This window comes from Labeo rohita, chromosome 10 (assembly GCF_022985175.1).
Source record: "Labeo rohita strain BAU-BD-2019 chromosome 10, IGBB_LRoh.1.0, whole genome shotgun sequence".
Classification (NCBI taxonomy): Eukaryota; Metazoa; Chordata; class Actinopteri; order Cypriniformes; family Cyprinidae; genus Labeo; species Labeo rohita.
Window position 1 is genome coordinate 10,459,718 of NC_066878.1, and position 14,061 is coordinate 10,473,778.

General features: G+C 36.5%; 1 protein-coding gene across 1 annotated transcript; it reads left to right on the forward strand.

The window, feature by feature from the left end:
• Positions 1-1,022: 1,022 nt before the first annotated feature.
• tmem135 (transmembrane protein 135) lies at positions 1,023-13,258 on the forward strand. Its single transcript, XM_051121759.1, has 15 exons — positions 1,023-1,241; positions 2,620-2,747; positions 3,120-3,212; positions 4,932-4,965; positions 5,176-5,241; positions 5,863-5,909; positions 6,142-6,183; positions 6,336-6,503; positions 8,417-8,486; positions 8,723-8,890; positions 9,042-9,105; positions 9,188-9,264; positions 11,799-11,897; positions 12,221-12,288; positions 12,375-13,258. Exons 1-15 carry the CDS (start codon positions 1,101-1,103, stop codon positions 12,505-12,507), a joined length of 1,398 nt encoding a protein of 465 aa, XP_050977716.1. The 5' UTR covers positions 1,023-1,100; the 3' UTR covers positions 12,508-13,258.
• The last annotated feature ends 803 nt before the right edge of the window (positions 13,259-14,061 follow it).

Consider the following 14,061-nt stretch of genomic DNA (forward strand, 5'->3'; position numbering starts at 1 on the left):
AATCTGCCCCAAACTTAACCCGTTCCAGGACCGAGTCCAACTAAAGCCCAGTATCCTGTTATAATCATATCACCACCTGCTGGCAACAGGAAAGGACTCGTTTTACAGTAACTTGAACGTTCAATGTCCAATCTGCACCAGACTTCATATGTTTGATCAACGTCCTGGCTTGAAGACATCTACATGCCAATATTCAGTCATTCATAGCCCCACCAGCTGGAAGCATGAAGTTTGGCACATATAAATGACTTTGACATGTTTCTTTTATATTTACCACTTTGGCTCTGTCCCAAATGGCACCTTCTTTGAGATGTACCTGTGCTATCAGGGTTGTAAGTCTATAAGACTGCATGTGCACATGAAGTGTTCCATTTGGGAAAGGGCCTTTAAATGCTTATTGGCTGTTTTCCTAAAACCATAGGGTGGCAGTGAGCCCGGGTGCAAGAAGGGCCTTTCAACACTGCTAGCAGCTTAACTTTTTTTTTTTTTTGTATTTCTCTGATTGTAAACAAGGCCCTGTGCATCTAGTCTCGCCAAGTCTGTAATTTTAAGATTGTTGTCACGGCTTTAAGCGACCCTAATAACATGATATTTAGCCCCGTTTTACCAGGCAACCTTGCCAAAAAATGCATACTGTATTTTACCCCCCAGAAAGCATTTTTTTACCAGAGGACCCCCACCAAAACACGACTTGGCATGTTTTGTTGTGAAAACCTGTCAACCAAGAGTGACATGGAAGAGAAAAGTCGTTATTTTTTGTCTTTGTGCACAAAATGTATTCCCGTAGTTACATAAAATTATTATTGAACCATCGATGTGCTTTACTACCTTTCTGGCCCTTGAACGTAGTAATTATATTGCTGTCTACGGTCAGAAAGCAGTAATATCTTTTTTTGCGTGTGTGTTCCGAAGATTAATTATTAATGATTATATAATCTATCAATTAATCTGTTCACTGTGGAAACAATAACTGGCAGGTGTTGTGTCTGCTTTGTTAATCCTCCTATTATCCATTATCTGCCCTCCTAGGGAGCGCGCGTCCATCGGGAGCGCTCTTGCAAGAAACAGTGGACGCGCGCTCCCGCGGTGCGGTGCTAAACATGGCTGCTCTCAGCAAGTCCTTACCGCATAGCTGCTATGAGTTAGGGCACACTTGGAATCCCTCATGTACGACCTCCACCCTGCAGGTGACAGCCGGCGCTCTGGAGGTCTCCTTCAAGATATATGCTCCTCTGTATCTGGTGAGTGTATCAGCGCGGGGCTATCCGTTAATGCACCGGGGCAAGGGCGCAGTTAGCCTGGCAGCTACATCATCAGTGTCCTGCAGGACGATGCGAGGGCCCGTAACAGCTGTAAAGTTATTTAGAAATAAACACAAAGACGTGAGTCTCAACCCGTCATGTTTTACATTTAATAGCATTCAAAGTAGAAAAATGTCGTTGGACTGATGACAGGCTCAGATAACGCGACAGGGAGCTGTTGGATGATAGTGATAAAACTGTCATGCGATCCTCTGCGGAACTTTTTGCAAAACTTAAGCACTTTTGCTTTTTGTTTCGTTCTTTTGAATTATGTGGTGAATTAATTTTGCATGTCGCACTTAATTTGTTAATAAACTGACTAGTTTTTCTATTGGATTTGCACAGTCATTCTCATTAAACCATTACTCTTCACCAGAGCTTGTTTGGTAGCAGATTTAGATTAATACTGAGCTTTATTTGACCAGGATTTCCACTGGCTCACATTAAAACTTCCTGATAATTATGTCGGATTCGTAAACAAATTTGGTCTTTTCAGTGAATCGGCTTAAAGTACTCCTTCACGAATCGGTCTGAACGATTTGACCTCATTAAACTGGTCATTAGCAATTATTCATTCTTGAATGAACTGTTAATGCCAGTCTGAACAATTTTTATATTGTGTTTTTTGTATTTATGTATATCATCTATATCTAACATCTAGAACCGATGAGTGACATGAGAAGAAAATATGACCTTAACTGAACTTCTGACTGAACATTGGTGAAAAGTTATTTTTACACCGTAACTATCACACAAAAATATGAAAATGTGTATAATTTTAACCAGTTCTGTTCAGAGGAGCTAAATTTAAGTGCAGTGCTTTTTAGGACACAATAGCAGTTCATGGACTCAAACCAGCAACCTTCTGGTTATGAGCCCTTAGTTTTAATTACTGTTCCACGTGAGGAAGTTGTTGGGTAAATGCTGCTTTAGTAAATGTATTCATCAGAGAATGTTCTCTTGTATTTACTTGCCTGTGATGAGTTACTATAACTGGTGGACAGTATTTATAGATCTAACAGAAGGATCATGGTTGTGTCAACTTTAGATGTGTCATAAGCTTCCATTGCAAAACCAGTTCAAAGTTGTGCAACTGTAGGGTTGCAGAGTTGGCATTCGATTCGGTTTCGCAGAAACTATGGCTCATTTTGTTATTAGACAGTAGGTTAGTGGTATTTGGGTAACAAACCACAGAGCACTAACATGTTATATGCAGAAACCAATGTTGCTTGAGTTACGCAAATAATGCACTGAGAGCTTAAGTCATAAATGGTCAGAAAATTTCCCTAACATGCAATTCATTTTTTTCCTGTTTTAGATTGCAGCCATTTTAAGAAGAAGGAAAAAGGATTATTATAAGAAAAGGCTGCTTCCCGAGATCCTGCAATCCACTTCCTTCCTGACTGCAAATGGAGGCCTCTACATTGCGTTTTTCTGCATTCTTCGGTAATCTTCAAAAAATTCTGCTTACAAGCAATTCTTGGAAACGTCTGCCATCCCACGTGTGCGGTCGTTCGAACATGAGCAACCTTTGAATCCCTGTCCTTATCAGCCGTTTCAAGTGTCCGCACGTATCCATTCAAATAGGATTAAGACCTTTGACACATCAAATAAATTATGCAATTATGAGATTTATGACTGGCATCGCATGACTGCTCCACTCACCTAATTTGTGAATTAATTATTTAAATTCCTTCTAAATGAGAGAAATATTCAACCGTGATATTGTCCTCAGTTGAAAGCACGTCCGTTTGATCATGACTGTAAACGACCAGCTATCATTTCCATTGTTTCCTTTCTTTTTCCTCTATTATTCAGGAAGCTGTTGGGACGTTTCTACTCCTGGTCAGCTGGTTTTGGTGCGGCACTGCCGGCTTCATACATCGCCATACTGATAGAGCGGAAAAGCAGGTTAGCCCTGACATTTCCTCACAGATTTCCTTTAGGCTTTTTGTTGTACAAATTTTATACAAATTATCCAAAGTTTAAACCAAATGTACACTGAACTTGCATATGGAAATTACTCTAATGGAAAAGAGTAAAGGCCCTTTTACACCAAGAACAATAACTAGAACAATAACTATATTAGCATCCACACTGTTTGTAGTAGACATGCAATGCAGTTTTGTCGTCTGTTGCTTTAAATGCTCAAGCTCTTCAGTCAGGTGGATTCTGATTGGCCTTTTTTTTTTTTTTTTTTTTTTTTTTTATTTGTTCATCAGCAGGAAAAGTCACTCTGAAAGTGATTCTGATGATATTGTACCTCAGTGTTGTTATCGTTATATTTGCTTTGTGGACATACTAAGGGATAGTTCACCCAAAAATGAAAATTCTGTCATTAGCTACTCACCGTCATGCCATTCCAAACTTGAAAGACGTTCATCTTCAGAACACAAGTTAAGATATTTTTGCAGGGTCAGAAAGCTCTTGGATTTTATCAAAAATATCTTAATTTGTGTTCAGACGATAAATGAAGGTCTGGTGGGTTTGAAACGATATGAGGGGCAGTAATTAATGATAGAATTTTCATTTGTGGGTGAACCATTCCTGTAACCAATTCACTAGAATTAGAATGATTATTAAAATTTTATTAGGGGTTCAAGCACATAGCACTGAAACCTTATTGTAATTGTTAGAATGGTCACAGATCAGCGATCTCCACGTAAAACAGATCGTGCAGACCAAACCGAAAGTCATAGAGACTTAGAGATCACAGGAAAAAAATCCCGAAGCTTGGCCACTTGGTGGTGTTATTTAGAGGGGAAAAATCATAAAAATAGCTATAACTGTGCTCCCATTTGTCCTTTCAACATGAAAATTGGTGTGCACGGTCTTGGTCCAAAGTGCCACAAGTGTCTGTAAGGACATTTGCGTATTTTAAAAAAGCGAGGCCGATCAGAACAAAAATCGGTGGGCCTGTTTGACTCACGGCCCCAAAGGTCTGAGAACATTTTGAAAGAAATCAGCCACTGGGGGACAATATCGCACTTTTCAAGGGCGTAAATGATTGTACGTCACGTAGTTTTTCATACATACGCATGATATTCGTTCCATACAATAGAACTCCTCATATGGACAACTTTGCTTCTAGAACCACTGCTGTCAATCAAATAGTTTGTTAAATGATTTTCACTCAATTTGGAAATAAAAACAATTCTCTGGACTCTCTAGGTTAATAATTATCAAAAAAATGTTGAAATTTACCCTTTGGGAGGCTACAACAGGGTCATTCAGAAAAGGGGCTTGTCAAAATTTACCCAAAATCCTATAAAGCCTAAAGGAAAACTCAAAACTTCACAAAACCTGGTGATTCTAAACAAGCATGCAAAGTTTTAAGGAGATCGGACCACAGTTGGCACTATAACAGTCATAATCATTAAAAAAAACATAATATTTCTATGGTAAATTACAAGGATTTGCCAAAAATGCTTTTTTAAATCACTGATTTAGGCGGTTACAAGCTTGCTAAATAATATCTTTTTTCATAATCTGCTTAAATGCCTTAAAGCGCCTGAACCAAGGCAATCACTGCTTGCAGCTATATTCATTATAGTTATCGTTCTTGGTGAAAAAACTCATTTCTTTGCATATAAAGAGATCTTATTCAATTTGTCTGTCTGTCTTATTCAGGAGAGGACTCCTAACCATTTACATGGCGAACTTGGTGAGACGATTCAGCATTGCTTCTTTTCAGTTCCACTGCGTTATGTCTTGACACTTCTTTCATAGTTGCATGATCATTTCCTGGCAGTAGTCAACATCACATCTGTTATCTGTCACTTATGTTACTTTTTCTGGAAAGCTGTGATCAAAACTGTCTGTTTCAAGGAAACCTCGACTGATTTTGATCTTAAGTGCTCCGTGTCATTTCCAGGCAACGGAGACGATTTTCCGCATGGCTGTCACAAGGGGTCTTGTTAAGCCTATGAAACATGGAGAGGTACGTTACAGTTCATGCTAGTGTTCAAAAGTTTGGCATTAGTAAGAATTTTTTGAAAGAAATTAATACTTTTATTCAGCAAGGAGGCATTACAATGATCAGAAGTAACCACAGACATTTATAGTGTTAAAAAGATTTCTATTTCAAATAAATGTTCTTTTGAACTTTCTGTTCATCAGGAAAAAAGATTTCAAAATGTTAACTGTTTTCAACATTGATGATAATAATAAGAAATGATTCTTGAGACCAAATCAGTATATTAGAATGATCTCTGAAGGATCATGTGACATTGAGGACCGAAAATTCAGCTTTGACATCACAGGAATAAATTGCATTTAAAAACAACTGTTTTCTATTTTAATGTTTTTCAAATGGTAATAATATTTCACAATATTGATAATTTTATTGTATTTTATATCAAATGAGCATAAAAGACGTGTACTAAACCCAACGTTGGCATATGTGGACCTTATTATATCATGCGTTGAGATCATTTGGTGCTAATAAGGCAATGCCACTTTACATACTTGCTTAAGCTTTATTACTGTGAACAAACCTTGACCGGATCGTAAAGTTTCATGTGACATCTGTTTCATAATTTCCACTTTTTTTCCCCCCCAGGTTCTTCTCTTCTGCTTGACTGCTTCTCTCTACATGTTTTTCTTCAGGTCAGTTGGTCAGGTTACTGCCTCTCAATCCTAGTCCTGGAGGACGCCAAACCTGGTTATCTCATTTCTTCAACACATCAAGTTCTCATTAGTAGAGGCTCCTCCAAGACTTGCTGAGGTCCTCCAGGAGCAGGATTGAGACAGGCACACTCCTCAGAACAAAATACAAACCTAGCTGTTCAATTACAAAGGCTGACCCTTTTAACTTTCCAATTTCTGGTTTTATCTTCAGGAGTAAAGACGGACTGAATGGCTTCGCGTTCTCTGCCTTAAAGTAAGTTTGTATATCGATTAACATGACTTTACGTAGTTCTTAAATTCCCAAGGATTTGCCCATTAATCCTAAAGCCTTAAGAAACACCCTGTTAAGAGCATAGTCAACTCGTGTCAGACTGTTAATGGAGATTATGTGTCTGGCTGTGGCAGATTTATAGTTGGCAAGGAAGAGATCCCAACACACTCTTGTCTGGCTGAGCACACGTACGGACAGGGTTCGGAGAGGGACGCACAGCCACTGGATGAGAGACCGGAGCGCACGCCTGCCTCCAGGGGGAGCTGCATCAGAGCATTTACACGCAAACTCCTAGACTCTATGTGAGTGACAGAAATATACCTAGAAAACATACAAGAAGTGGTTGCACTCAGTGAGCTACTGGTGCAACCTGTTGCTATTTTTACCACAACGCAGCTCGGAAAATAAAACGCTGACACGATGCGACCTGCAGCTTTCGGTTGTAATTTTCACTTGAAGGGCAACAAGAGACCTGATGTTAAGCCTTCACTGCTTTTCCTAGCGATAAGAGAAGGAGAAAAGGATAGGAAGATGCCTGTGGACAAAAAAACTTTCTAAAGACCCGCGTCTTTGTTCTCCGCACTTTAGCGCTGATGCCTCTGAGATTTTTAGTAGACCACAGCTACTGAAAGAGCTTGCAAACAGAGACAGGCAGTGACAAGAAATGCTAGATGCCATCCTGGCAGGTAAACATGCCGATGCTTGTCATGACACCAAAAGAGTTTCTCAGTGCGGATTTCACTCGATATCTGGGCGATGGTACAGCATTTGGTTTAAGTCTACGCTTATATCCATCGCCTCCTGTAAGCTCTTTCAGTAGCTATGGTCATTGTATCAGTATGTTATTTTCCAAGTTGTGCTGTGGTAAAAATAGCAACAGGTAGCGTCAGTAGCACACCAAGTACAACCATTTCATGTCACTGAAATAATGGCGCCCCCCCATAGTCCAAAATATGTATAAAACGATGTGTTTTTAAAATAAGGTAAATCTGTCATGGGATTTCTACTGCATATTTCAGTAAGAGACATAATTTACATTATATTAAGCCATAAAAATCTTAATACTTAATACCTGGGGTTCCCTTTAAAAGCCATTGCTGCTTGATATTTTTGATGAATGGAGTGTTCAAAAGAACAGCAATTATTTGAAATAGAAATCATTTGTTGTATTTTAAATGTCTTTAGTGTCACTTTAATTTCAGTGTAATCAATTTAATGTGTCTTTGCTGAATAAAAACATTAATTTCTTAAAAAAAAATACTCAAAATGAACACTACCAGTCAAAAGTTTTTGAACACTAAGATTTTTAATGTTTTTTAATATTTATTTGATCTAAAACAGTACAGCAAAAACAGTACAATTTTGAAATTTAAAATAACTGTTTTCTATTTTAATATATATTTTAAAATGTAATTTATTCCTGTGATTTCAAAGCTGAATTTTTAGCATCATTACTCCAGTCACACGATCTTTCAGAAATTATTCTAATATTCTAATTTGCTGCTTAGAAAACATGTATTACTATGTTGGAAACAGCTGAGTAAATTTTTTCAGGTTTATTTGCTGAAAGTTCAGAAGAACAGCAGATAGAATCTGTATCTGAAATAAAAATCTGATGTAACATTAGAAATGTCTTTATCATCACTTTTGAACAATTTAAAGCATCCTTGCTAAACAGAAGTATTAATTTATAGTAATTTATATAATCTCCCACCCTACAAAAAAAAAAGAATATATTGACTCTAAGCCTTTGATCTTTGAATCTTTCCATTCATCAAAGAATCCTCAAAAAACTGTTTTAAGTATTAATAATAACAATAAGAAGAAATGTTTTGAAAAGTTTTTGAAAATTCAATAAGAAAATTTTGCTTTGAATAAAATAAAATAAATTTAAATAGAAAGCAGCTATTTAAAATGGTAAAAATATTCAAAATTTGACTGTTTTTGCTGTACTTTGGATCAAATAAATGCGTGCTTGGTGAGCAGAAGAGACTTCTTTAAAAACATTAAAAGTCTTACTGTTCAAAAACTTTTGACTGGTAGTGTATATAGAACAATAGCGGGTAAAAATGGTGTTTTACTTGCATTTGACACTTGGAGTTAATTTTCGGTCCTGCTTGCTCGACATTCAGCTTCATTTTCATGCATGAATGTTCCCCTGCCTCATAACATACTTTGCATTTGTCATTCATTCTGTGTATGTTGTCCCCTTCAGATGCAAACATGGACCCAGGCATAGATGTTGCAAACACCATCAAGACAACTGCATCTCCTACTGTGTTAAAGTAAGAGTCTGAGACCTAGTAACCTGCTCTCTTTCAAACCACTCATCTGTTTGTTCTAAGCGTTGGTGTTTGCATGGAAGAGAGATGGAATGGGAATGCATAAACGTGTTGCGTTGATCTGGGTTAAAGGCTCTGTCGATATAGCGGTGCCCTTTGCTCACTAACTGACAGCTGATGTGAAGTTGTTGGAGAGCGGCTTCTGAGATGCTTTATTTGGTGGCTTTGTGTTTTTGAAGGGTTTCATCCGAATGTTCAGCGTGGGTTACCTCATTCAATGCTGTTTGAAGGTTCCATCAGCATTCAGACAGGCCTTCACGAAACCCTCTCGACTGCTCTGGCTGTTCTACAACAAAGAGAACTTCCAGCTAGGAGCTTTCTTGGGATCTTTTGTCAGTATATACAAGGTACTTCACCTCCACTGAGATCCAGTGCTGGTTTTTCCTATAAGATGTCAGGTTTCTCTGTAGTTTTTTTTTTTTTGTTTTTTTCACCTTTCTCAGTTACGTTTTTTTCAGATGTGGAATTTCTCTCCATCTCATTTCTATTTTATGAAAGGGCACAAGCTGTTTACTGAGATGGATGCGTAACCTGGACGACGAGCTCCATGCTCTAATAGCAGGTAAAGAGTGTTTTGAACCCTTTTCCCTTTGCACAGCCATTAGAGATTCTCAACTCACCATTTTCTGCATTTATCTTATCAGGTTTTCTTGCTGGCACCTCAATGTTCTTTTACAAGAGCACTACCATCTCCATGTACCTCTTCTCCAAACTGGTGGAGGTAATGATTTTATGGGTTTTTAGTGATTTCACATGACTAGGGCTTGCTTCTCAGTGATTTCTCTGGTGTCTCTGAGAATTATGAATAGACCAAATTGTGTTTTTAAGCATTTTACATTTACTCCAAATGTTCAGCTATTCTTTTTAATAGTTAACTTTTAACTGTTTTTGTAATTTTTCGGATCATTAGTCATTTAAGCCTGGTAAATACTGGTCACAGACACAGATTTACTTGAAATTTCATCTGATTACTCACTAAAAACTCTCACAGATCATGTTTTCATGCCATGTCTTATTTGGACGTAACAAAGTGGTTATATCTAAATGTGTGAGTTGTTTACTTGCTTTTTTAAATTAGTCTTCCCATTAACGCCATTATATTGTTCAGTCAGACTGATTCGCGAATGAGGAACGCCCAACGTAACCAGTCATATTGCAATGGAGGCATTGCCTCCTCTCACGTGACTTTCCCTCATTCATTCTCAGTTACCCCCCCACCAAACTCACTGCACGCTTAGAGGGTTTGTTAAAACTCTGTGGGCTCAGGGGAGGTGAGAATGTGATGGCATTTTAGTGCCTTGTTAAAAAATAAAATCTAAAATTACAAGATTAAAGTCATAATATTTTAAAAATAAAGTATAAAAGTTTTGCGACTTTTGCAAATAAAATCGAGATGTTTTTCGAGAATAAAGTCGAAAATAGAGTCAAAATGTTTGGTGAATAAAGTCGGAATGTTTTTCGGAAAGAAGTCGCAATGTTTTTTCGAGAATAACGTCGAAAATAAAGTCCAGTTGTTTTTTTTTTTTGGTGAATAAAATCTGAATGTTTTTTGAGAATAAAGTAGACAACAAAGTCAAAGTGTTTTTCAAGAATAAAGTCACAGTGTTTTTTTTCCAAGAATAAAGTAGAAAATAAAGTAAATTTTTTTTTGGTTAATAAAGTCGGAATGTTTTTCGAGAATAAAGTTGCAATGTTTTTTTGAGAATAAAGTCGAAAATAAAGCCAAAATGTGTTTTGAGAATAAAGTAGAAAATAAAGTCGAAATGTTTTGAGAATTAAATCGTAGCAATTTATTTGAATATATGTGGTATAATATATGTGGTATTGAATATAATAATAATGTATTATTATAAATCATACCATGTGATACTTGCAGGGACAGTATGCTTGGAAATAATATTATACTTCGATTGCATTCAGTGTAGTGCAACAGCCACCCAATAATAGCAATAAGCTTTGTGCTTTTTGTACTTTTAATATAAATATAAAAATATATATATATATATATATATATATATATATAAAATATAGCGAAATACAAATAGCGTGTCTTGCAATAATTTGCTTTCCACGCTCTTTAATGTGGCGGGACAGATCGCTGTATTCATGTGTATTACTCGTCTTTTCGATTACAATGAGACATTCATTTTATTAAATTCTACTGTTTTCTTTGAAAACTTCACCACCTACTCCTCAAAAGTGTCTGTGGCATCCAATCTTTCATTCCTCACATGTATTTAATTAAAAACAACAATAAAACGTTCTAAAGGTTGAAGTAGACTCCATCTTGTTAACACAAGTTATATTGTCTTTTCTGAGGTATATAAATTGATTATTCACAAGCTGTTTTCGTCACGGTATGATGATCGGAAATAATATGTAACATCTTCCATTCGTTATTTGTAGCGCGTCAGTAGTCACTATCATTTTGTGCTTTGTTGCTTTTAATCTAACACAGCTCAGCTTTCAAATTCTGTCAGTTTAATCACAAAATACAAATGATAAGTGTTTTTCCTCTTTATTTCAAGTTTATAGCACAATATAAAGGTGAAGGAACATCAGAAGGAATGAAAAAACAGTGTAGCCTAATTTAATGAAACAAATGTCTGTTTGTAATCAGAAAGATGACTGATTCTCATGCCGCTTAAACTGAGGCGAATACAGTGATCATTACACATTACACAGTCACATTAAAGAGCGTGAAAAACACATTATTGTAATAGACATAATGTTTGTATTTCACTATAAAACTCAGATTTTGAAAGCTGAGACTTTGGAATATCTCCCGGTGCTCCCAGGCCATTTGCATGCACAATAGGCTAGAATATACTCTCAAAATATTATAACTTTAAACTTGTAAATGCTACGTATTAATTCTCGTAATTTTGACTTTATTCTCAAATATTTTGACTTTATTCTCATGATATTTCGACTTTATTCTCAAAATATTATGACTTTAATTTCATAATCTTAGATTTGTATTTTCTTTTTTGTGGCACTAAAACACCGTTGTATAAGAGACGCAGACTCCTGTTGTAATTTTACCTGCTGGTGTTGCTGTTGGACAATGTTTCTTTAGATAAATGAGTGATTTATACACTTTTGAATGTTAGATTTTGTAATAATGGTGTTTTACCTTTTTTTTTTTTTTCTTTTTTTTTTTTCCTCATCCAGTAGCAATATCGCTTGCCTCCTTAGAATGAACGCCCCTGGTGAACATATAATCTACTAATAATATATTCACTGTCTTTCTAGACACTGTATTTCAAGGGGATCGAGGCAGGCAAGTTCCCATACTTCCCTGAGGCTGACACTGTAATCTATGCCATCTCCACTGCCATCTGTTTTCAAGCGGTAAGTTTAAATGTTTTTAAAATGTACATCACTAAAGCCCCTTCTGCATAACCAAGGACACTTTTATACAAAGGGAAAATACAAGCCACATTAAAATGCAGAAGCCGTTTGTGCCACTGTGACTTATTGATGACTCAGTCATGAACTGAATGAAAATCACGCCAAGTGTCTTTTAAGGCAGCACAAGCATAAAATCCCAACAAAAATAAGTCTATCGCGTCTTAAATCCTAGAAAATAGATTTGCTGTGCAAAATTAAGACATTTACTCATTGAGCATTTATTTTTAAATTTTGTTTAATATGTCCTGGGTGGATCTGATCAGGCGGTTATGGAAGTGCAAAATCTGAGACCATCGTACTGGAAGTTTCTACTGCGGTTGACAAAGGGCAGGTGAGTATTAGTGGAAAATATGATTAATAAGTTTTATTATGCATACGAGTTCTTGAACACATCAAACTATTGATTTTTCTGTCCAGGTTTGCTCTGATGAACAGAAAAGTGCTCGATGTTTTCGGGACCGAGGCTTCCAAGCAATTCGGCGACTTCACACCGAAACTTGACCCCAGATATGTGATGTATCCCATCAACATGGACGTGCAGCTGGGCTGACAGGCCCGTGGGTATCTGCGAGTTGTCTTCCCATAGACCAACAATGACACAAAGGCACGGAAAACTCTTGCACACAATATCTCTCTTACATTCTCTCGCCCTGGCGCTGTATGTCATTAAATGTGAAGTGAAAGTGTGAAGGCAGTTATATGTTTACGCTGATGTGGATCTGAAACATTTTGAAATGTAATTACCGCAGGCAAGATGTGACCTCTATGTGTGCACAATATCAGCATCGGTTTGTCTGAAGATGATTTGAAGTTCATAGGATATTGGATTTTCAAGGACAGAGTGACAGAGCAGGTATTTGTTCACGCTAACTCAGCAATTCCTGGACCGCTCGGGATCTGACCTGCGACCTCTGTGTTTTATAGTCATTAACTAATCGGCTTAGAGAGTATAAAATGTTTAAAAGAAAATTTTAATCTGTTGTTTTCAGGTAAATACATAGACAGTTTTTAAAGCACAGTTGGACACCTCTGAAGGTGATGCTGGATTATTTTTGGTCATCGTCATTTCAGATCCTACCAAAACGATCGAATCAGTAATTACCTGTCTGCCATAGTCAGGATATGCGGGTTAAGCCATGTAAAAGATCATACTGACATCAGGGTTGTGTACGATCTCTTCTTTGTCTTTAGTGTGTTCTGTGTTTTGTTCCGATAGGAATATTTTGAGACCTAGTCATAAGTACAGGCTTTTATGGAAGGTTATTAGTACAGAACTTAACATTCATTGCCCACCTTTTATTGCAGATTTAATAGTCACAGATATTCTTTCAGGAGGAAAAAGCAGATTAAAACTCATCTTAATGGACCTTCACATTCACTTTCAGTAGGAGATCTTTTTTTAATTAGCAATAACAATATTGAGTAAAATCTGACTGTATAATCAAAGTATTGCAGTTTATTTGAAATGTAATTTATGTAAAAAGTAAAAGAAAACCTTATGTCTTCAATGTTTGTATAAAAGCAAACGCTTTATATTAAAAAAAAATCTGACAAAATGGGGTTCTAAGAGTGTTTAATTACATCTTGTATTATGACAATCTAACATGTAATTTTATTACTATTTATAGCTAAAATTTTATAGTGGCATTTTATTCTGACATGTCTCCTAAATTTTGATTTGGAATGAATTGATATTTTGACAAAGATGCCATTTATATGAGTGATACATTGCAGAAGTATATATAATCTTCCACACGAGGGCGATGTTACACTGCGTTTAAATCGCAGGTCATTCAGTATTTCAATCCATGCTTCTAATAGTTTACAAACATTAATAAAGCTGCTTATTTCTATGTAAACAGAGCTTAAAATAGCAATGTTTTTATTTCTTGTAGTACACCTGCATTTGTGTCCTGCGTGCATGTTTAATACTGAATGTTTGTTTATATGCATCCAAAACTATTTTTAAAATATATATTTTGATTATATCTTAATGTATGGCCTTAGAGGACTATATTCTGTAACCGTCTACCGAGATGACACCGTTTTTCTCATTGTTGCTCTTCGTATTCAGTTCACATGATTCTGACGCAGCACAAACTGT